A 25,391-nucleotide genomic window follows, 5' to 3' on the forward strand; every position below is an offset into this window, starting at 1 on the left:
GATTATACATACAGCATCTCCACAAGCTACCTGGTGCAGCTGATGCAAATGGAAAAATTCCTTAGAATGACTTACGTTACCTTTGAGAATAGTAAAATAGCAAAAATTAAGTTTTAGGCAATTATCTTCTTTAAAATGATCTGCCAAAAGAAAAAAATATTCAAATAAAGACAGCAGGAAAAGTGGGTTCCTGGAAAGACCAAACAAAAAATGTTAACAGTAACAACCCACAAAAGTAACAACCTAGGGCTCAAGTGATGTCCTAGTGTGTGGAAGAGAACAGAAGGTCTGGGAAGGAAGATCAGGAGTTCAACCCCATTTGTGTCAGTAAGGATTCTCCAGGCAAATAGAACCAGTACTATGTGTATAGATGTACACAAAGGAATTTTTATGGGAATTGGCTCAATTATAGAGGCTGAGAAGTCCCATCATCTGCCTCATGTAAGCTGAAGGCCTAGGAAAGCTGGAGGTGTAGTTCTACACCGATCCTAAAGGTCTGATTTGTTAGGCCACAAACCTCAGGTCTCCTTGATTCCTCCCCTCTTCCTCACACCCAAACCAATCATGTTGACATCATCACTGGCATTTCTATCCTCCATTTTCCCTGTGTGGATAAAGTGAGGGTTCCTGTGGCCAGGATTCTCACCTGGCCCTGGTTGCCTGGCTCACTACACGTGTGGGCAATGCATCATTATTGACTCTATACAAAGAGCCCTGCCCAGTGCTCTGGGCTAAAATGGTGGCACGGCTACAAGGCTGCAGGAAAGCAGAGATGAGACGAGTGGTGGCAGCGCCAAGGACAGAGACTGGGACGGCTGCAGGGGTGAGGCCCAGAGGCAGAGACCAGCTTGCTACATGCAGACTCTCTCTGAGTGGACGGATTCTAGTGATTGACCTGCCACCTTGGAAATAAAGTTGGGTATAACCCTTTCACCCCAAGAACATTCTACTGTCATTTCTTTGGTCACACTGAATCCACAGTGAACTTGCTGGAGCTGAAACCCATTGGCAAGACACCCTGCCATCACACCTCCCGTAGATCCTTCCTGTCCCCACTAATGCATGCTCTACAGACACCAGAATTATCTTCTTCAGCACAAACATAATTTTTCTGCTCAAAAATTCTTCAACAGCTTCTTCTTCCCACAGAATCAAGACCAAATTCCTCAGTAAAACAGACTAGACTCCAGCCGGGCCCAGTTTCTTTCTATCTTCTTACGCTTTCTCTTTGACTCCTCAATGCAGAGGTCTGGCTACAGCAGAATACCTGCTCTTTCAGGAATGTATGAAATCCTGCTATCTGCTCAGTGTTCCTTCAGCACCAAATGTCCTTTTATTGTGTCTACCATGTGCCAGGCAGCATTAAGTGCTGAGACTATAAACAAGCCAGACACTGTCCCTTTTCTTAGGAGCCTACATCTCCCACTTACATCCAAGGTCCAGCTCAAACTGACACCTTCCTCGAAATTCCTCCAATTCCATACATGAGAATCAACCTTCTTTTATACAGCTCCTACAGTATTTAGCACTCATTGTCTTTTGCAGCATTTGTGTACAAATGTGTCTTCCAGCCCAGACTGTAACTTCTTGAAAGGCCTTTGCATTACATAAGGTTTGCACAGTGCCTCACACATGAAGAGCTGTAAGGTTTCTTGAATTACACCAACTCTATCCCAACCTGCTTTCACTTATAGTTAAAAAACCCATAAGAACAAAAACTTGTGGACCTTTGCTGATTTTAAAGAAATGTGAATACTTTTTTTGGAGGGAGGTAGATTAGAAATCACAGGGTAAAGACTTAAAAAAAATACCCACTTTATTATAACCTGAAATTTGGACTTATAATCCCTTTGAAAACCTTGTGTTAATGATTCTGTACTACTCTTAAGAAATTATGACCTAGAGGTTATGAGCTTCTAGAGGGAAGACTTCAAATTCTCCTAGTCACCAGTTAGCAAATGGCTTCCCATCCTGAGCTGAAGTCTCATTCCTGTAAACATCAGAGAGCTGCCCATTAGTCACTGTGGATAAAATGAGTTCCTGTGGTCAGGATTCTCACCTGGCCCTGGTTGACTAGCTCACTGCACACCTGTGGGCAATACATGGCTGTTGACTCTATATAAAGAGCTCTGCCCAGTGCTCTGGGCACAACACGGTGGCAGGGCTGCAAGGCTGCAGGAGAGCAGAGCAGAGGACAGAGGCCCAGAGGACGGCTGTGCAGCACAACTACAGTGTAGAGAGGCCCAGAGGTACAGAGAAGCCCATAGGATGGCTGTGTGGGACGACTGTGCAGGCAGAGAGGCCCAGAGGATGGCTGTGCGGACAGAGGGGCCCAGAGGCAGAGACCGGCTTGCTGCATGCAGACTCGCTCTGAGTGAATGGGATTCTAGTGACTGACCTGCCACCTGGAATAAAGTTGGATATAACCCTTTCACCCCAAGAACGTTTTGCTGTCGATTTCTTTGGTCACACTGAATCCAGAGTGAACTTGCCCAGGGCTGAAACCCATTGGCAAGACCGTCACCCTCAAAGAGGACCACGGAGAGCAACGAATAGCCAAGCCATTCATCACTACCAAAGGCAAAAGAGCACTCCTGGGAAAATAACCTGGGAGCAGCCTCTATAGGCCTCTTCCACTGAGAGAGGCTTGAAGGAGCAGTATCTATACTATTAACACTTTTAAAAGTCAGGAGTGAAAAATAACAAATTTAAAATCTGACATTAAAAAAAGGGACTATCCTTTGGAATAAAGAGATACAAACTATGATCTTGAATTGGATTCTGGTTTAGATAAATCAAATGTAAATAACTTTTTTTGAACAATTAGGAATTTTGAATATGGACTGGATATTAGATGACATTAAAGGTAGAGTATGTAGGAAAAAATGTGTGTAGTATGTAGAGAAAAATGTACCTTTTAGAAATATAAAGTTTTGTATGGGCAGAATACTGTGATGTCTGTTATTTTTTTAAAAATACTTCAGTATAAAAGAATTGTTATAAAACCAATCAACCAGTTACTGAAAGAAAATATGACATTTCAGAGGATAACTACTTTCTAGCCTTCATGGTGATTTTATCAGTGGAAAGCCTTTTTTAGATGGGGCAGGCCAGGGTCAATCTTCACCAAGGAGACTGATGCTCCCCACCCGCAGTAAATGAGCCTTGGGGACCCCAAGTTGAGCTGTGCATGGAGAGGGTCTCTTCTGAAGGCCTTCCCCCCCTTGTTATAGTTATATTCCATTATTACGAAAGTGAAGAGAGGAAGTTTATCAGGTTATTTCACAGAAACACAACAGGACATCTGGAACATCCTCTGGTTTAGGAATACCTCTTTGACTAGAATCACAAATGAATCTAAAAACTAAAATTTTTATTTTGTTTACTGCTCCCCTGAAATTTTCTGTCTCTGCTTCCTTAATATCAGTGCAGAAGGCAAGGAAGAAAACAGTTCTCCAACAGTAAGAATCTTAGCAAGAATTTTATTAACACATACCAGCATATTCCTAAGATACGAGTCCTCAAAGCACGGCCCCACACTGAAGACATTAGAAGTGCTCAAGTCACTGGCCCTCAGTCTAGTTTCATAACCCCACTCCTTTAACAAAACCAGGCTTGCTGCACTTTGCCCTGTCCTCATCCCTACATGGAAGTCCCCTTAGTAAGAGGCAGACAGGGACACACATAGCCTCTGCAAGGACAGGTGCTCTTTCTGATTACACCAGATGGAGAAAAGCTTAGCATCAGCTGACCAAAAGGGAATTCAGATCTTTTTTACAAAGTCACTCATTCCACCTCTCTACAGGAAGGTCTGGAATATCTTCAGGATGAGCATGAAGACTCCCATTGCCGGAATATTCGGAATACGTTTCTTGATTTCTCAGAGAGACTCTATAGACAGAAAAGCTCATTATTAGAGATTAAATTCTTATAAAGAGACAAATTTCTCCCACAATGATCTAGATATTGAGTAAAACTAATTTTATACTATGCTATACATAATATATACCTAAAGCCACATCAAAAATCTAAAAGCCTGTGTTCTGCCATTAGACTCCTACCAACACCTCTGAGCCTCTAAAATATGGTTCATGTTTTCCCACTAAGTATTTGTATCTGTCCTAACCTTTGCATGTGAGGACGATGCTTCTGACTCAGCACTGGCACAGCACACAGACTGCACACAGGTTTCCATCTGTGATGCTGAATTGGCCCAAGTTCATTATTTTTTGTGAACAAGGTTCACATTGACGTGACACCTCACTGGGACTAGCAGTACAATCCCAGGCCAAGGAATAATACAAATTAAATGACCATAAGAGTTTAAACTATGACCTTGGCTTTCTCAGCTTCATGTTTTAGCCAGCAGAGCTAATAATAGGAAGACTCTCACTGCCACTTGATCATGCCTATGAAGTGATCTGAGATTCTGGGAAATGGTGTTATAGGGAGACAAAGCAATTCACTAAAAGGTAAAAGTTCTCAGTGAATCAAAACACTTGGTTCTCTACCCTTGAGAGTCACAGTGAAGAGCATAGGGTCTCAGTGAGAATAATGTTACAGAGCAAGATAATCTACAAAGTTACCTCCAGTTTCTGACATCAGATATTTTCGCTGTTTTCTTATCCTCTTTGTGGGTAAGTTTCTCAGTAAAAGTCCCAGAAGGAAAAAGTATGAGCTCTTACTAATGACCGAAGGGAATTTATTTAATATAGTGACAAAGTTGAAAGAAACACAAGTTGAAAAATAGAACTGATTTTTTTCTAACAAAATAATCCTCTACCCAGACTCATTTAAGCTTTGTACTTCCCAGTCACAGCAGCCGTGGGGAGACTGAAAGACAAACTACTAAAAAGGATCTTAAAAGTCCTGGAACCCAGGGCCAATTATGAGGCCAACTTGCCCCACTACAAAAAAAAACCCCTGTAGGATTTCTCGTTAGTATGATAGCAACAGAGGGGAGTCAATAAAAACTACTAGTACCCTATTTCATGTAGATCTAGGCAGAGAGAATTTATGTGCAAAGACAGATCTGATCTCTCCAATTTGAGAGCAGGGCCAAGCATTTGTCTTCAGATAGATTTACATATTTTCAAAAGTTCTTAAATTGGAAAAAACGCAGGTATTTTTCTGCAAAACACCTGGAAAACCTTCACTGGCAGAGTTACCAAGGGTCCACAAGTGCATTCCTGGCTTTCCGCATCACTACAGTTCTCTCCAGTGGAATCCTATGACTCTATAAAACCATGAATCTGGGAACGCTTCTTGCAAACATCTGCTGTCAAGTATTATTTTACTTTGTCCTTGGAAGGTATAGAGGTCAGAAGTTATTATATTTATACCAGGCTACAAGACAAACTTGGGACTAGGCCAGCAAAGGAAAGAGAACCCGTTTTCACGATTCCTTAGTGCCCAGTCACCTCCCTTACATAGAGCAAGCACTTGACCTGCTTCCTCAGCTGTCGTGATGGATTTCCATTTACCCATGTCTGTGCCCAGCAGCCGTCATTACCGTGGTGGCTAGCTGAGGCTAGGTGCACAAGTCTAGGGCTGTGGGACAAAGTAACATGCCCATTGTGAGGAATGAAATCATAATCTTGGTGTCAGAGTGCAAGTGACAGCAACTGATAAAAAAAAGCAGCTGTTCTGCAATACGAGGCCGCAACAGCTGCTGTTCGTCTATTTCTGTTTCTGTTTCGGTACTCCTTTTCTTATTTGGGTCAGTTTAGATGAGAAGACAACGAATTTACCAGAATTTGATGGAATGCCATATGGTAAAATGCAGAAAGGTTGAACTGGTTCCATGCCTGTTCTCTAGGATGAAACCAGACTGGGTCTAACTTGACTTACAAAAGCTGAGGGCAGGAAGGGTGCTAATTATAGGACCAGTACCTGCTCCTCAGCCCATAAACAGCAAGTGCTGTACACATATGGGGCAATGGCCTATCTCACCACAGAGTCTCTTTCAGCTGGCCGCTTAGACTGTTTGTGGGCCAAGAGGATGTTCAGGGTTGCCCTCCAGCCTGGCTCCGCTGGGGTGCTGGCATCTCCCTCAGTTCTGCTACTCTCCTTAGTTTCCTTGCCAAATGTGATGTTCACCCAAGGGCACCAATCTCTATGTTGAGAGGTAGGATCGAAGAAGCTTCGGGAAGATGTGTCCTGAGGGAGGAGGAAGAGAAATAGTGTTAACGAAGGGCAGATGCTATGTTTATTCAGGGAGGCACTGCCATTTACTGTCATGCCCAGAATCTCTCAACTGCCCACGTATCTAGTTTTATGTCCTCCTTTAAACTTTCCCTATGCAGTTCCCTCTCACTTTGTAAACTCTTTCACTTGTTTTGGGTTAAACAAACCATACTTGATCAGGTCTGTCCCCCTATGTCATTCCCTGAAACATTTATTACCTCTCTAGAATGCTTTGCAAAGAAACAAATGACAAAACCCTTTAATTTTTTTCCTTTTGGTCACCTAACTGTCCCATCTTTAAACTTATTCACATGGTCTTATAGCACAGGACCAGGGAAGGGCTTGTGCCGGCCTCTCCCTGCCGCACAGGGAGGGCACGGCAGGCTGCCCGTGCTCCATGGCTTCTGCGGGCAGGACGCACAGAGCTGCTGGAAGAGCAGAGGCGAGCTCGTTTGGCTCTCCGGAGAGGGCTAGATGGCACTTCTAGGCCAGCGGTGTCTCCTGTGCCCATGCTGCGGGTCACTGGGCGGGTTCTAGTGGTGGGGCTGGTGGCCTCCGGCTCAGCGCGGTCGACAGGACTGGAAGAGTCCCAGCTCCGGGTTCGGGAGACAACGGGGCCTGGGCTCCTTTCAGGCTGAAGGAAACAGGAGATGATGGAAGTACACCAATGATAGTAACAACTACGGTCTGGGGAAATATTTCTAAAACATGTGAAAGCTAGTATTTTATAGTTTAAACTATAAGAATTTAGTATCTGAACTGTTGACATAACTATACTCTTGAAAGAATATTAGATTTCTATACAAAATAATGAATTTAGCTTTTCCACTGAAATTGGTGAATAAAAATATGTGATATTCTGATCAATGTGGTTAGAAGTGAAGCCTACACACCTAAGTTAATTTCCAACTCTTCTACTAACAACACTTTTGGCAAGAATCCTGGTCTTAAAAAGTCCACCCCAAAAAAGCCAATTAAGCCTCCACCTGCTCTGAGCCTGGGGAAAAGGTGACGTCCTGGCTGCGAGTCATCATCCTCCGAGGAGACTCAGGCACCAGGGGGACGCGCTCTGGCCTCCCCTCAGGGCCTGAGATGGGGGAGCTGGTCAGACCAAAGGACGCGTCCAGGTCGGTCACTGACGATTCAATCTGCTGGAAGCCCCAGAGCCCCACCTTCCTCATACACTGTGAGCACGTTATGAGCGAGAGCTGCATGGGTTCCAAGGAAGAACTAGGGAGGGAATGGAAAAAAGAGTTGTCTCAAAGGGTAACATTTCCAAAGGATTAAATATAATCACTTGTGAGTATGCTTTATCTCATCAAACAAATCTCTGGTACAGTCCAGTGGACTGGGAACCACACCCTCTCAGGACCTCTCAGATCCTCTGATCTCAGGACCCCAACTTCTTCATCACTCACATATTTCCTATAGAAAGATCTAAAGGTTATGTTTTATACATTTCTCCTGTTCTTATTTTTCCTTTTAAATTAAAAACATTCCTTTATCTACCAAAGAAAGCATATTTAAAGTAAATCAAGATGGGCTGACAGTCTTCTATCTCAGAAGGAGTCTATGCCAAACTGAGCAGCTGGGTGGGAACACCTATATGGAGGCCTAGAGGGCTCCAGCTGGTATTTTCTTTGGTAATTTTTATCAATTAAACTGATTTTTCTTCCTTTCTAAAAATAAAAAGGAGCTTCACTGTTTACAGGAACACAAATTCCCAACTGTGTAGTGATAGTAAATGAAATGAATCAGGTGCATTTAAGAGTTACCGAGTTCTAATTCTGGTTATGTTACAGTCTTACTGTCCACGCCCCCCCGCCACCACTCCCTCAGGTTCTCTTTGTTTTTTTCACAGGAGACACCATATGCTCTCCAGATACTATTAATGACTGATGTATATGGGTGTATAATGCTGTCACAGTTCACGTCGCCAGAAAAATTTGCTGACTAACCCACATGCCCAGCCACACAGAGAGAGGATACAGGCAGTGATGAGGACGTGGACGTCTGAGCCTAATTTGGTTGTGTTTCTTTTCTCATCAGTTCGGTGATCAAGTTCCTCTTCAAGCAGATGTAGGAGAAGACTGATCTTGTCTTCTGTCAAGCACTACAAAGGAACCAAGGCAACAAACTTAATGTTTCAACCACCACGAAAGGAAAAGTTACATATAATGATGTACCTCAATGGTATGAGGCAAAAGTCATGAAAGAAATGACAACCATGATGACAATTCTCTCACTGGAGCAGGCTTCCTTCTAGGACAGGGCGAAGGCATCACATAGAAGCTTTCTGAATTGCCCTGGATCTGCTGATTCAGAAAGGGAAGAGTTTTCCTCGAACTACCAAATCTTTTCCTAGTACTAACTTGTTTTCAATTTACCAATTGCAGATCTTCTCTGAAACCTGTAAACATCAAAACTAAATGATGAAAACAGATTACTGCTTATATCTTGATCTAACCCTGAATTTACTTTTTGATAGAACAACAGAGCTTGCCACAGTCTTGATTTTTGTTCTAAGAATAACAAAGAACTATGACAGGGTGAAAAAAAAATTGCCTTGGCTGGAAACAGGGGGACATTATAATAGGCATCAGAGGTTAATGGTTTCGTGTTAAAATTCAAACAGCCTCTCAAGTTGAAGAAGCAAAATAATAGCTTCCATGTCCTAAAGTAAAGCTTATCTTCACAGAGCACCTACAGGTGATGAAATGGGACAGTAAATACTTAGTTTCAAAGTACAGATGGGCCACAGCATTTCATATTTCTACTCACAAAGGAGAAGAGAATTTATAACTTCTCCTCTAGTACTTTGGGAAATGGTATGTAAAAAACCATTATGAAGTCACATTTCAGTATCTTCTGCTAAATAGTTTAAGTAACAAATCAAGATAAAACTGAATTTACACATTTAAAGCATCATATCTAAAAGCATAAATGGAACCAATTCACTGAAACCCTCTGTAGTCACCTTTTGGTGGAGAATGAGAAAGGCCAGTTGAGAGAAAAACAAGCAGTTCTCTCTATACCAATGGGAATCCTCCTCTCATTAAAAGAAATGCTTCACGTGTAAATACTGGCGACAACTGAAGGCCACTGGAGGCTAGCCAAGAAAAACCCACCATAGTTTTCAAGTCCTCTGGCCTCAGGGAAGGAAGCTGGAGATCCAAGTGACACAGGCTTTGAAAACGCTCTAGGAATTCACTAAGGAGAGCAGCAGGCTCCTCCAATGGCAACATCCCAAATCTATCTGTGGGGAAAGAAAACTGAAAGATTACACTGGTGCAAGGTGCAAAAAATTGAAACATGTACAAAACAACAGAGGACATATAAAATCGATGTTTGACCAGTTAATGTTTAATAATTTAAAATTATTGATTTTTTTATGGGGCTATGATGATGCTTTTGTGATTATGTTCAAAAAGTAGATTCTCAGGAAGGTTTCTCAGAAGCAGTGAGGTCTAAGCTGAACCTGAAACACCAACAACATAAAAGCAGTGGCCCAAAGGATGGCACACTTGGGGAATTCTGAATAGTTACACAGCGTGGGAACACATGTGCTTGTGGGGAAAGTACTAGCAGATAAGGTTATTAAAGTATAGACAATGACCAGACCATAATTTATTAATGCATGTGGAAAGAAATTGCTGAAAGATTTTTTTTTAAGCAAGAAGTGATATTATAGGTAATATGCACTAGTTTAGAAACTGTAAGGGGTCAGTCTGGATGTAAAGAAATAAGCAGACCTTAAAGAGATTTAAGGTAATCCCTGTAAGATACCAGTGGCACAAGGATAGAGTGAAGGAGCATCAATGTTGTAAAACTCCCGTTGATCAATGAAACCTTATACTGTAAAAAGATAGGGTACAGTAAGATACAGCATTAAATTGGGAACATGAATATAAGCTCATGATGCTAAATAGAAATCTAACAGTGACAGTTTGATGAACATACAAATATGTCAAAACTTATCAAACTATAAACCTAAAATATTTATTTTATATCAATTATACTTTAATAAGGCTGTTTAAGGAAAACAACTTTTTCCAGTTTTGTTGTTAAAAGGAGTCCAAAATCACTAACTGTATTTATTATATAATGACTTTTTGTGTCTCCTATTAAATATTATCAAATTAAATTTGCAAGTAACCAAATATGTCAAAATACATCATCAAATTGAAAAGATGCACCATTTTACTAGAAAAGTGAGATTATAAAAAACTAAAATCAGTGAGAAAGGTATGGATTTTAAAAAATCAAATGAAGCTTAACAATAAAAAGGAAACTTGTTCAGATGACCAGTGGCTCAGGTTTGACAAAATTTGGAAGAAAATCCAGGTCCCAACACTCTTCTGATCATGTTCTTCTAATTTAGGGTTTTGTGTAATTGGTATAATCTTAAGAAGATACTATTAAAAACTCATGAAGATAAAAGAGTAAACAGAAGAAATTAAATCCACTACAAAAATGTTTTAACATAAGTTTAAATATTTGTTTTATAATTAACATGTGAATATTTTGTCTACTTTAATGTTTGATATGTTTAAAATAACCAGTCCTAGTAAATTTGTAATTATAATTTAAAATATTTAAAGGGATTTACTTTAGTTTGTAATTACTGGTCAATGTTAGAAAAAAGTAACCTTCAAAATTATATGTATTAGATATGCTTAATAAATTTAAGCATTCAGGTATATATAAATAGTTGTGGATGTTCTTTTCTTAACATTAACGTCTCCAGAATGTGAAAGAACAAAACCAAGAGATGGTATAATTGAGAGGTCATATTTGAGATCTACTGAGGAGAAAGGAGGGATGGGACCAGGTGCTGATGATAGACAAATCTAAGGTAACATCCAGGTTTCTGGCTAGGACAGTGGATGTGGATGTGAGTACCATTTACCAAGATGGAGAAAATATAAGATGAGAAGAGGAGCAAGTTTTAAGTATAAGATGAAGAATTCAGTTTTGTACATGTTGAGTTCGAGGTATCTGCAAGATATTAAACAGAAAAAGAGGTTTGAATAGGAGTCAGAGGCCTGCAGGTAGGTGGTAGCTGAAGTTAAGAATGGTTATCAAAAAACAGAGCATAAAGTAAGAGTTGGGAACCACCAAGAGCCCTGGGCAGACCCTGAAAACCTGGACTGAGTACAACAGACAGAGATGGACTCACATCCTACTGGGTTTTGGTGTATTATACAGTGAAATAGCTAGGCCAACAGCAGGAAATCCTTGTTATACAGTCAGCATCACTCTAAAATGTTTATTTTTTATTAATACTTTTTATATCACTTTTTATCAATAGATGGCACTCTGTGGTCACCTTCAATCTATTTTTTCCTCCTAGTGGTCATTCATGGAATACTCCTGGGCATGTGACCCTGGAATTAGCCTGCACTGTCATACTGAAATAAGTATACATTCATGGCACTGATTTTTGGTCAAGCATGAAGTATATGGGTTAGTAGTGTTGCTCTGTAACCATGGATCCAGCAAACTTTGCACCTGGTCTTGGTGAACCCCTCACAGGGCTCTGCCACTGAGGCTAGTTACTCAGTAGGAATATGCCTATACGATCAACAAATTATTTTTAAAATCCTACTTGAGAATACATTTAGGGTTCCCTTGTTCTGAAGCCTTTTTGTATACAAACACTTAAAGGTCAAGAGCCTTTAAGAGTACAGGTACAATGAAATATAAAAATAATGAAAATAATTTTAAGAGATATGAAAATATTAGTAACCGTATCATCTTAGTATTTTGCGTAAAACAAGTTCTAAATCAAAGATCCTAAGATCAATAACAAAGGAGCTATCATGTACCTTATAAGACAGGACATTCCAAAGCATGAGACTTTATAGAAGTCTTGTATCTCTTTGCCTAAGTATAAATTTTGGAGCCATAAAGTAAAGCTACTGCTGTCAGTTTCCCATCATACATGAAGTCAGGTTCACTCTAAAGTGGCTTTAGTTTTTTAAAAACAGTAATGACTGAAGCTAATAATTAGGGTGAAGACAATCACAAATTTGCCTGCTTCAAGGGAGCAGCTGACCTGCCACAGCCCTTATGCCAGCAGGACAATAGGTGCTCCCACTGCCCCCGGTGGCTCCAGACCTTTGCCCTGGGGGCAGTCCTTGGCTGTAATGATGCTTTTGTTATGTTGTATCATGTTACTGCAATAAACTGTACATTTGTAGTCACTCCCATTTGAGATCTTGTGAGTCTTCTGGAGCAACCAAACCCTGTTTAACTGCCACCATTAGTGCCATTAGTGCACCAAAGGAAGCCTGGGCAGAACACAGGGCTGCTCGCTGTAGTGAGAAAAGCAGAGGGTTTGAAATCACATATAACATAGTTATGGCTCCTCATTAGTTGGTTTTAAGATCTCTGAGTCTCTGTTTCCTCACCTAAAAAGCTAGGCTGATAATACCTACCTCCCAGTGGCCCTGTGAGGATTAAATGGGATAACATATGAAAGGCTAAGTGGTTGGCATATCAAATGAACTTAATCATGGTAATAACATCATAGTGAATGAATATACGTTCTTCCTGAAAAGCAAAAATAGAAGATAAAAAGAAACTTCAAAGACTGGATTTTTCACAAATTAATAGTCAATATTAGAAATTCAATGACCAAGAAGAGATGGTAAATGGGAAACCGTGGAAATAAGTACCTGGAGAGGGGCTATCTGGCCAGAAACAGAACTTCTCATGGGCAGTACACAAGGCTTTCTTCAGCTCAGTACAGCGGTCCTTATCTGAAACCAACATAGGTAGCAACACCTTAAAAAACACTGTATAGATTCAAACTCCAATGGCCAAGAGCCTTTAAGAGTACAGATACAGTGAAAAATAAAAATAACTGAGATAATTAAAAAATATATGAAAATATAGCAACAGCATCATCTTAGTATTTTTTTCACAAAATCAGTTCTAAATCAAGAATCTGAGGTCAATACAAAGGTGTTAACATATATCTCATAAGGCAGGGCATTCCAAAGTGTGAGCCCTCATATACAGTTCTATGTCTCTTTGCTTAAGCATAAATTTTGGAGCCATAAAGCAAATGAACTGCTGTTAGTTTCCTGGAACACAGAAGATCAGGTTCACTCTAAAGTAGCTTAGTTTTTTAAAAAAAGTAATGACTGCAGCTAGTAATTAGGGTGAAGACAATCACAAATTCACCTTATTAGATACAGAAGTATACATTCTTTGATCAAACACAAGTGACTAGTCTTTTCAGAAAAACTAGTATAGTGTATCCTTGAGTATGGAGAAGAATGTAATGAGTATGGAGAAGAATCTAATTTGTACTTTATACTTACATCTGTCAAAATCAAAAGCTGGTTGTAAACTGGCACAGAGAAAAGCCTGACAGCTGGAGCATTTGAGCATATCACATTCAACTGTAACCCAGCCATATTTTGCACAGACAAGTGGAGACAGCTCGGGGGGCTTACCTGCCCATTTCAAAGAGTATTCGTGTTAAGAAAACAACAGTACAAGTATATGAAAATGAATAAATCTGAGGTGAAAACTTTAACTTGTTCTCTATGTATAAAGGAATAAACACTTTAAGGGGAAAAGCAGTAAGAAAAGTTAAAAATACTATTTTTAAAGCACAGGCACAGACTTCACAGAATGATGAAGGTCATTTGAAAAACAAGCAGAGAGAAAAAAAGTTCTAAATATAACTTTTCCTCCAGGAAGTCCTATATATTTTTTAAAAATATTTTATTATTGCTTGTGGGGTAGAATGTAGAAGCCATTTACTTTCACTTAATATTAAACAGTAGGGAGTTTAAAAGACTTGTGAAAGCACTGGGATATGCCTAAGCAATTAGGGATGGGGAAAGTCAAACATGCAAAAATATTTCCCACCACTTATCTGTGCTCTCCGATTGCACCACATCCACTTTTACCTTCCAAAGAAGAGTCAGTAAAATTAGTAATATTCTTCCTTATTCCCCCTGCCTGAAGTGTGGTCTGTGTGTTATATAGGGTGAGAGCATCAAGAGCATCTGTATAAGTATGTGCTTGAGAAAATATCCTAAAACATTTATTGGTCTTTAATATTCAACACTCAGCTTTTTATATTTTACCTAAAGAGCTGTTATTTTATGGCATACAGAAAAAAAAGGATAAGACATGAAAGGAGATGCAGGAAAGTTCTATATTTTCATAAGGGATATGGAAATTTAAAAGCATTCCACTATCAGCTAAGGAAGGAATGAAGGCTAGAAAACAGAATTTAGATATATTAAAATATAAAGGAGCTGGGATTCTCTAAACAAAAAGTAATAAAATCACTTAACTAGCTTAAGTTAAATGATCATCATGTCCAAAGTGGTGATCAACTTACATCCTATGAGAAGAGAAGAAAAGGAAATGGTTCTAAATACTGTATCAAAATCAGGAATTAGTCTAAAGAACAGCAGTAGAAGGACAGTTGAAATACCTCCCCCTTCCTAAGCAAGTTAGTCCGAAAGCCATCAGGCCGTGAACAAGGATGGAGTGGGGCAGGGGAAGGCAACTAAGCAGGGGTGACAGAATGCAAGCCAGGCAGAGAGGGGTCTGCACACTGGCCCTGCTTGCGGGGTGGGAGCCAAGTGTGGCATGAAGAGCACCTGCATGGGGCTCCCATTTACCAGATCAGGAACAACTGGAATGTCAAAACATATGATGATAATAATGGATTATAACCCACTTAATAAAGAAGGAAATCATAAGCTCAATGCTGCTACAAATAAATAAATTACATAAAGTTTGATGAGGAATGGGATATTTACACTGTCAAAGCACCTCCCCATAAAAGACTTTTTAATTACAAAGGAAGAAAAGAGTCACTTGACAATGGAAAACACTGACAGACACTCTTTTAATCAAGTGCTCATCACCATAATGGGATAAATCAAAATCACGTCACCTGACAAGATGCAAGGAGAACGCTTGTGATACTCCAAAGGAGGTATCAAACGCAAACTGGGGTACACTCTACAAATTAATGTGCTCTAATCTTCAAGCAAAAGTATCAGGATCACAAAAATCAAGGAAAAACAGGATTTACAACTGGATCCTTTTGTTGTATTGTAAAGAACATTATTAGGACAGCTCATGAAATGATTGGGTCTCAGGGTTGGATGGTAGTAATGTATTATGTGAATGCTCTTATTTGGAGGATTGCATTGTAGTTCTGTAGGAGAAAGTCTGTATTTGCAGGAAATTTTTTGGGATAATGAGGTGTCACTTTGGCAATTTATGTTCTAGTAGCTCAGAAAGGAAGTTCTTTGTAACCTGTGCAGCCTTCCTGTAAACCATAACTGTCCTAAATTTTTAAGGTATCACTCTAATGAAGAGAAAAACAGCAAAAGTGATGGGATATCACTTCTGAGATGAAGTTATGAAGAGTCTAGCTTGTCTTGTTCTCTTTTGCTTGCTCACTCTGATGGAAGCCAGCTGCCATGTTGTAAACTGTCCATGAGAGGCCCATGTAGCAAGATACACAGGGAGGTCTCCAGCCAATACCCAGTATAAAACTGAAGCCCTCAATCCAGTGGCCATGAGGAAATGAATCCTGTCAACAACAAAGTGAGTTGGTGTGGATAAAATGAGAGTTCCTGTGGCCAGGATTCTCACCTGGCCCTGAGTGGCTGGCTCACTGCACACCTGTGGGCAATACATTGCTGTTGACTCTATATAAAGAGGTCCAATCAGTGCTCTGGGCAGGACACGGTGGCAGGGCTGCAAGAGCAGAGGCTGGAGTGGTGGCAGCGCTGAGGACAGAGGCCCAGAGGATGGCTGTGCGGGATGACTGTGTGGGACAGCTGTGAAGGCAGAGGCCCAGAGGATGGCTGTGTGGGATGGCTGTACAGAGAGGCCCAGAGGACGGCTGTGCAGACAGAGGGGCCCAGAGGCAGAGACCGGCTTGCTGCATGCAGACTCACTCTGAGTGAACGGGATTTTAGTGACTAACCTGCCACCTGGAAGTAAAGTTGGGTATAACCCTTTCACCCCAAGAATGTTTTGCTGTCAATTTCTTTGGTCACATTGAATCCATAATGAACTTGCCCAGGGCTGAAACCCATTGGCGAGACAGTTGGAAACACATCGATCCCTAGTCAAGCCCTGAGATGACTGCAGCCCCAGCCAGTATCTTGATGCCAGGCTGTGAGAGACCCTGAACCAGAGGACTCAGGTAAGTCATGCTTAGATTCTTGATCCACAGAAACTATGAGATAGTGTTAGTTGTTTTAAGTCACTAAGTTTTAGGATAATCTGTCTGCAATAATAGATAACTAATATACAGAGTGAAATCTAGAGACAGGAGGTGTAGTAGAGTCATTAAAAAAACTATCAAAGTGTATGATGCTCATTCAGTGTGCAACAACATTAAGTTTGGGTGCCAAGAGCCTTATGCTACAGTCCTGGCTCTGCCATTTGTTAGCTGGACAAGTCACATAACCTACCTGACACTGTTTCTTCTTTTGTAAAATGAGTACAATAATATCTATTTTTATAGGTTTAAGGTGAAGATAATAGATTTAAGGTGAAAATCAAATGTGATTTCAGAGGTTTAAGGTGAAGATCAAAACATACTACATACAAGTGTTATTATTCCTTCTTTCAGGCTCTTAGTTCTTTCTTCTATTAAAAGAAAAGAGATAATCTCAAATGTCCTTTTGAGAGATAACATTGTATGACACTAATTTTCCTGTAAAATTTCTTATCAAGCTTAATTTTTAATTTTAAAACATCAGAGTAAGTGGTGTTATTCCTGCAGGAATGACAATTTCAAGAGCAGGTAAAAGGTGCAACTCACACAAACTAAAAAAGGATATAGAAAATGTTTCCACTCTGTTAAAGAAGGCTTCTTTGCTTGTAGATTCCAATGGCGGCTGTTCTGCTTTGGGCGATCCATTAGCAGACTGGAATGTGGCTGATGTGTCTTTCCTAAAAGAAAGTGGCATAACTTTTGGTAATCCTTTCATGGTATCACTTAGCCTAGACATTGTGTATCTAGCTTCTCTGCACATCATCTCATCAATCACACCACACTGGATTTTAATCTTTCTAAAAATAATTTCAGTTGTGTCATTCCTCTGCTTAACATTTTCAACAGTGTCACAATACTTATTAAATAGAATCCAAATTCTTCAGTTTGGCATTCAAGTCTCTTTACAGTTTGGCCATACCTAAGTTTCAAGCAATTACTACACCCACAACACCCCATTAATCCTATATGGGCAACCTGGTATTTGAGCTCATTCACCGTTCTATAGTGATATTTTGCTTAACTTCAGTAAAAACAAAATAAGATCAAGTTTTCTATGCATTATGCAACTTCTCTACGCATTATGTAACTTCTATACATTAAGACAGTTGGAAACACATTGATCCCTAGTCAAGCCCCAGCCAATATCTTGATGCCAGGCTGTGAGAGACCCTGAACAAGAGGACTCAGTTAAGCCATGCTTGGATTCTTGATCCACAGAAACTGTGAGACAGTAAGTGTTAGTTGTTTTAAGCCACTAAATTTTAGGGTAATCTATAGAAATTAACTTGAACCACTGTAGAAATTAACACTTTTAACAGCAGAAGACAATTTTGATATTTCTACCTGGATTGACTCTTGATACCCACTCCCCCCAAAAAAGAAAATTCAAATCAAAGTAAAGATAGTTAAGCAATTTCATGAAAAAAATTCAGGGAAAAAGGGGTTAATAATCAAAATATATTAAAAACTCATACAACTCAACACCAAAAAAACCAATCAATCTGATTTAAAAATGGACAGAGGACCTGAAAGACCAAAGACATACTGATGGCCAACAGACACATGAAAAGATGCTCCACATCACTAATCACCAGGGAAATGCAAATCAAGACCACAATGAGATGTCATCTCACACCAATTAGAATGGCTAATATCAAAAAGACAAGAAACAACAAGTGTTGGTGAGGATGTGGAGAAGAGGGAACCCTGCAGTCACTATGGGAAACAGTACAGAAGCTTCCTCAAAAAATTAAAATAGAACTATCATACAATCCAGTAATTCCACTTTTGGGTATTTACCCCCAAAAAACAAAAATAAGAATTTGAAAAGATATATACACCCCTATGTTTGCCACATTATTTACAACAGCCAAGATACAGACACAACCTAAGTGTCCATCAATAGATGAATGGATAAAGATGTGTACACACACACACACACATACACACACACACGTGGCGGGGGAGGGACAGAGAGAGAGAGGGAGGGAAAGAGAGAATATTATTCAGCCACAAAAAAGAATGAAATCTCGCTATTTGTGACAAAATGGATGGAACTAATGGGTGTTAGGTGAAGTGAAGTAAGTCAGAGAAAGACAAATACAGTATGATTTCACTTACATGTGGAATCTAAAAAACAAAACAAATGAAAAAAAAAAAAAACTCATAAATACAGAGAACAAATTGCTGGTTGCCACAGGGAAGGGGGATGGAGGGATGGCCCAAACAGACGAAGAGTATTCAGAGGTACAAACTTCCTTATTTATTTTAAAATAAGTAAGTCACATAGTGCTTGTTTCAGGAGCACATATACTAAAATTGGAACAACACAGAGAAGATCAGCCCTGAAATCAGAGGACCTGAAAGACCAAAGAAGACACACTGATGGCCAACAGACACATGAAAAGATGCTCCACATCACTAATCACCAGGGAAATGCAAATCAAGACCACAGTGAGATGTCATCTCACACCAATTAGAATGGCTAATATCAAAAAGACAAGAAACAACAAGTGTTGGTGAGGATGTGGAGAAGAGGGAACCCTGCAGTCACTATGGGAAACAGTACAGAAGCTTCCTCAAAAAATTAAAATAGAACTATCATACAATCCAGTAATTCCACTTTTGGGTATTTACCCCAAAAAAACAAAAATAAGAATTTGAAAAGATATATACACCCCTATGTTTGCCACATTATTTACAACAGCCAAGATATAGACACAACCTAAGTGTCCATCAATAGATGAATGGATAAAGATGTGTACACACACACACACACACATACACACACACACGTGGCGGGGGAGAGACAGAGAGAGAGAGGAAGGGAGAGAGAGAATATTATTCAGCCACAAAAAAGAATGAAATCTCGCTATTTGTGACAAAATGGCCAACAGACACATTGGCCACTGCACAAGGATGACAACAAATTCGTAAGTATTCTGTATTTTTATGGTAGCACAGCATGGAGAATATATCCAATGATTCCATAACATCTTCCAATTTGACAGATAGTAATTGCACTAGTAGGGGCAAGGATTTAATAACAGAGGTAACTGTTGAACCACTGTTTTCTGTACTTGAAACCGTAAGACTGTATATCAATGATACTTTAATAAAAAAAAATAAATCACTGGGATGTAAAGTACTGGGATGTAAACTTTGTATGGTAACTTTGATGGTAACTACACACATCATGGTGAGCATTTCATAATGTATATAAATGTCACTATGTTGTACACCTAAAACTAACATAGTTGTCAACTGTACTTCAATTAGATATAAAAAATCAGGGAGGAAAAAAACCATAAAAATTATCGTCTTGTTTTCAGTAAAAGTCATTTCAACACCACTTGGGGGCAGGTAGAGAAAGAATCTGCTGAACACAAAAGTCATTTTAACAAAAATAGTATCACACCAACTACTAAAACTTGAGAAAGAAATAACTTTATTCTAAATGCTTCTCAGACTCAGGGAGAGCCTCAGGGAGGTGTGGTTATTGGAAAAAATTCAGATGATCCACAAACTTGGATGGGGAAAAAAATGAAATTTATTTTACCACCCTCTAAGTGAAATTTGGCATTTCCTTCAGTTATGAATGAAGGTAATAAAAAAAAAGCCATAGTAGCATCAGCAATACCTCTGAGTCTATCACCAATGGAATAACAGATACTTTATCACCATGTATGGTTGTTGCACTTTTTGAAATACTGTTTATGCTCATAGCTACTTCAACATTTTGATAGATAATAGACCTATTACTAGCTATTAACTCTAATATTGAAGAATATTACTCTATCACTTTATTTTAATATCTTGATAGCTGCATTCTAACGTAATTGATTTCCTTTATAATCCTATGTAATTTAAATTCACTTTATACATTTAAAAATATTATTGAGAATGGGTTCATAATTTACCAGGCTGCCAAAAGGCTCTATGGTTCAAAAAAGACTAAGAAGCCCAACGAAAAGAAGTCAGGTGCGTGCATTGTTAGCGGTCCTGCACACCCCACCTCACTCCCCAAATAAACCTCTTATGGCAAAATTCGCCTGTGGTGCGGAATACAGTACATCCCGAGGGGAGGCTTAAAGCGGACAACACATAGTTACCCTAATCTCTTTCGAAACCCGGGACGAAGCCATCCCCAACCCTCGTCGCAGACCTAAGGGTTCCCCAGGCCTGCGTTCCCGAAGCCCTGTCCAATCAGCCCGCGCCGGAACCCAGGCGGACTCCGAACTCACGCGTCGGCGCCTCCCTCTTCCGGAGCAATCCCCTCATCTATCAGCTGCCGAACTTTCTGGGGGGTCCCTTCTGGAGAGCGAACAACCGCACCCCAATTATTTTCTACTCCCCAAGCAAACGCTGGCCCCTCACTGGGCGCCGCCATCTTGGTCCGTTGCCGACTTGCTTCCCCGCGGGTTTCTAAGTTCGGGAACTTCCGTTCTGGGCGGTTAAGATCCCCCTCTGGAGGCAGCCTCCCGCGTGTGTACCCGCACGACCCTCGGAGTCTGACTGCGGGGCCCACCCCTTCTTAGCCACCTCAGAACGAGGTAGACCACCGTGCGAGGGCTCCTGTTTACGATGACGCCTAGATCAATCGTTTCCTTTATACATGAGCATATTGGGGCTGATAATGGATTTTTAGAGCACTCTTAACAAATGCAGCAGAGATGAGGGGTCCAATTTAGTCTTTAGTAATTAACTCATATGATCCTCCTAAGTATGTTGTTTTTACAAGTGAGGAAATGGCAAATGTCACGTGAGAATAAAAATTAGAATCCGTAGAAACCATGTTACAAGTGGGTTTATAAGTCTTTGGCATTTGACATTGACCATTCCCTCCCTCTCTTGTCCAATATTTGAGTGTGGCCCACTGGTAGTGTTCTAGGCTGTGGCAATGACAGCAGTGAACAAAGATGATGAAGTTATTAATGGAGATAGACATCAAACACATAGGTTTTCCTATAGTTTTGAAATTATGATTAAGTGCTCCAAAGAAGTACCACGGGTATGAAAGTGAGACAGGGACCGTGGGTGTAGTCAGAGTAAGGTGAGGGCCTCCGGAAAAAGCAAGGCAGGATATTTGCAGTCAGAGCAGTGTAACTACATGCAAGGAAACCCCCCTACTAAAACTCTGTGTTAAACATTCAGCTCTAGAGTCATTCTTCAGTGAGATCAGTTAATATTCCCCAGATGAAGAGTAGCACATGTTTTTATTATGCTAATCATTTATAATCATGTGTAAGATTCACTTTAACATGCTAAAAGGCCCAGGCCTATGTGTTGCCTTTCCTCCTTCAGATCTGATGAAGTGATTTTGCAAACTGGGCAAACTAATTTAGCATGCAAGCCCCGCCATAACACAGTAGAAGGCAAGAAGGATTCCACCTTAAAGATAAGATTGCACTTTAGCAAACAATCTCAGCCCACCTTGGGGGCTGAGCAGGTGGCCTTGTTTCATATGCCCCTAGATCAAGATGCTGGTATCTTGGGGAGAAATCAACAGAGCAGGAAGTTACTTGTATCAAGTTAATTCTAAATATCCTAGGACCACTTAATAAGTTCACACCCCTAAGTTTTTTTTTCATGTTCTCGAAAAATCCTCATCTGCCTCTAAAACCCCTAGACAACACACCACCCTGGGCTCTCTTGTCCCCTCCTGATGCGAGCCAGGAGCTCTGTCTGTCCTCTCACTGTATCTCTCAATAAAAGTCTCCCTGGCTCCCCTTCCTTGACTGTTTGCTAAATTTATTCTTCAACTCTGCAAACAAGAACCCCGGCATCAAAAGGAGCACCTAATTTAGCCTGCAGATTCTCTGAGAGTGTCAGGTGCTGGAGCTAAAATGGCAGAGACTGTGGGAAAGAGATCTTCACAGAATCTTACAACATCCCAGATCGGAAGGACTTTGTCTCCTATGATCAACGGAAAAAGAAGACTGTTGTGACAGAGCAATGGGCAACAAGTGGGACCACTCCCTGACCCTTCCAGCTCACTCCCAATGGGCTCATAATTCCAATAATGTTCTCACAGGACCTTCAACCTACTGATCCAACCATCTTTCCCATTGTCCCTAACTGCACAGCCTCCTCCCTTATTTTTTTCTCTCCTCAACCAGCTTAAGTTCATTGCCAATCATTATCATTCCTTTGAAAATTTTGAATGTGGACTGATAATTAGTAAATATTAAAGAATTATCATTAGTTTTGTTGTATGTGATAGTGGCATTGTGACTATGGTTTTTAAAAGTCCTTACTTAAATACACCTTGAGGTATTTATGGATGAACTAGAATAACGCCTGGGATTTGCTTTAAAATTCTCAGGGTAAAGGAAATGTGTGGTGGCATAGATGAAAGAAGATTGCAAAGTGTTTTTAATTGTTGGATTTGGGTGATAGACTCAAGGGAGTTCATTATATTATTTCTAATATTGAGTATGTCTGACGATGACATAATAAAAAGCAAAATAAATAAGCTAAAAATAATACATTCTTTTGAATATCCTCTCAATTTCCCTGAACTTTTCTTGCTTTATGGTATTCATTTGGCAAAACCTCAATCACAGTTGAATTCAATTCCCCATCACGTTGCTCCTGTACCCAATAAACTGAATATGGTTAAAAAAAAATGCACAACATGCTGATTGATCTCTGTATTCTTGACCTCAAGTGGGCTCTTAATTCTGCCCAGTAATCATGCTACATTTCCCTAGTCCACTTCCTCTCCCACTTGCATAGGTGACTATTTTATATCTCTCTCCTCAAGCCTTCAACACCTTCACCTATCCATCCTGTCAGATGACCTTGTTTCCTATTTCACTTCAAAAATTAAAACAATCAGAAAAGAACTTCCACGAAGTTCCACCACATTTACCCAGTAGCATGAGTACTGAGAATTTTTTCAGTTTCATAGTAACAGCCAGAAATGAATTTTAAGTTCAATCCATCAATGATAACTTACCCCAGTGAACACGCTTTTTTTTGCAACCCCAATCAACTACAACCCCTTGATTCTGAAATTCAATCACAGAGACTCACTTCAATAAACATGCTCTGAGTACCAATCAAGAATAGTCTCATCCAAGTTATCAGTTCTACAGATGATGTTAACATACTTAAAACTCTGAAAGTACACCAATCCTGAACTCCCCACTTGCTCAAAATCCAATATAAGTTTAACATTAACAGCCTGGTCTGCTCAAAGCCTGTGCCTGACCAGCAAGGCTCTCACTGTCTTTAGTAAGCAGTAAATTTGGCTTTATCTTTCAGTTCATGTAATGGGTGGCTGTATTATCATCCTCTGATAGTACTTTATATCTTCCTGCCTATTATTATAGATCAGTGATTCTCAAGTGGACACAATTTTGCCTCCCAGGGAACATTTGGCAATTTCTAGAGACATTTTTGGTTGTTACAACTGGGGTGGTGGAGAGGCCAGTGATGTTAAACATCTTACAATGCACAGGACAGCGTCCCCCACAGCAAAGAATTATCTTACCCAAAATGTCAAAACAGCAGAGACTGAAAAACTCTGCTATAGTCTGTGTTCCTCAATACCAACCTTATACACTAGATCTAGTAATCCTCTCTTGCCTTCCTCAAGGACATTGCCCTGCAATTTTTCCCTCTACTGAATGTTCCCATCAGTATCAAGATATTATTCTTTCCATCTTAAAAACAGAACAAAACAAAAACCACTGATTTCAGATCTTCCTCCAGCTACCACTCCATTTTTCTGCTCTTCTTTATATCAAAACTCCTTGAAAAAAATTACCTGTCATTACTGATTTCTAGTATCTTCTATTTTCCCCCTCATTCCCTTTGCTCCAGCTGCACTGGTGTCCTTACTAGTCCTTGAACAAGACAGATGTAGTCCTGCCTTGGGACATTTGCACTCCGTTCTTTCTGCCTGGAATGCTCTTCCAGATGCTCACATGGTTCACTCACTCACCTTCAATTCTTTGTGACTTCTTTGTTCACATATCACCATCTCAAAGAGACCTACCCTGATCACTTTGCCCATGCAGTCACTTGGGATTCCTCTTCCACATACCTTGCTTTGTTGTTCTCTATAGTCCCTACCTATCTTCTTCTTCTTTTTTCTTTTTTTCGTTTTCTTAATGTAGAATTACATGAGCAACATATGGTCCCTATCTTCTTAATATGTAATTCTCTTGTTATGTTTATTTCTGTCTCTCCCTGTCCTCATTAAAGTATAATCTTTATAATCCTCACAAAAGTAGGAGTTTTGTCTTTTTTTTGTTCATTGCTGTATCCCCAGTGTTTACAATAGTGTCTGGAATAAGTGGACACTCACTAAATAGTTGTTAAATGAATATATGTAAACCTTGTAAAGGATTTAGACTTTATCCTAAAACCAAAGACAGCCATTGAAAGACTTTCAGCAGCACGGTAGCATGAATATTTGTGCATTTGGGGAAAAATCACTCTGAACCCTGTGTGAAGAATGGATTTGATCCTAGAAGGGATATAGAATAGCCATTAGGAAGTTGCTAAAGAAGCCCCCAGAGAAGATGATGATGGCCTAAGACTGGGGTGGAGTAGCTGGAAGTGAGAAGATTCAAGATATATTTTGGAACTAGAAGCACAGGACTTGGTAATAAAATGCACAAATATTAATATACAGCTCAATGTATTTTGACACATGTATACACCCAGATCAAGTACCGAGTGATACACCAGTATCACCCAGATCAAGGGATCAAACATTTTCACTTACTTTTTTTTCCCCTTTCACCTATTTCATCCATCCCTCCGCTTCCCTCTCCTTTGGCAGTTAGCTGTCTGTGTTTCTGAGTCTACTTCTGATTTGTCTGTTCATTTGTTTTGTTTCTTAGGTTCCACATATAAGTGAAATCATATGGTATTTGTCTTTGTCTGACTTACTTCACCTCTAGGTCCATCT

General features: G+C 40.0%; 1 protein-coding gene across 3 annotated transcripts; it reads right to left on the bottom strand.

The window, feature by feature from the left end:
- Window positions 1-3,468: 3,468 nt before the first annotated feature.
- Window positions 3,469-20,990, bottom strand: ZC3HC1 (zinc finger C3HC-type containing 1). 3 transcript variants are annotated; one of them, XR_005029577.2, is made up of 10 exons: window positions 20,710-20,990; window positions 17,031-17,142; window positions 13,518-13,668; window positions 12,867-12,950; window positions 9,315-9,442; window positions 8,145-8,299; window positions 7,173-7,416; window positions 6,498-6,820; window positions 5,953-6,159; window positions 3,469-3,891 (listed from the first exon to the last, which is right to left on the bottom strand). XR_005029577.2 is itself a non-coding variant. In XM_036909036.2 (10 exons), the coding sequence occupies exons 1-10, from the start codon at window positions 20,853-20,855 to the stop codon at window positions 3,823-3,825; spliced, it is 1,509 nt and encodes a 502-aa protein (XP_036764931.2). In that variant the 5' UTR covers window positions 20,856-20,960; the 3' UTR covers window positions 3,469-3,822. The 3 variants fall into 3 exon arrangements, 2 of the variants coding, with proteins under 2 accessions (XP_036764931.2, XP_036764933.2); XM_036909036.2 differs by having other exon boundaries at window positions 6,608-6,820; window positions 20,710-20,960; XM_036909038.2 differs by lacking the exon at window positions 13,518-13,668 and having other exon boundaries at window positions 6,608-6,820; window positions 17,012-17,142; window positions 20,710-20,965.
- Window positions 20,991-25,391: the final 4,401 nt, after the last annotated feature.

Source organism: Manis pentadactyla, chromosome 7, assembly GCF_030020395.1.
Source record: "Manis pentadactyla isolate mManPen7 chromosome 7, mManPen7.hap1, whole genome shotgun sequence".
NCBI classification, from domain to species: domain Eukaryota; kingdom Metazoa; phylum Chordata; class Mammalia; order Pholidota; family Manidae; genus Manis; species Manis pentadactyla.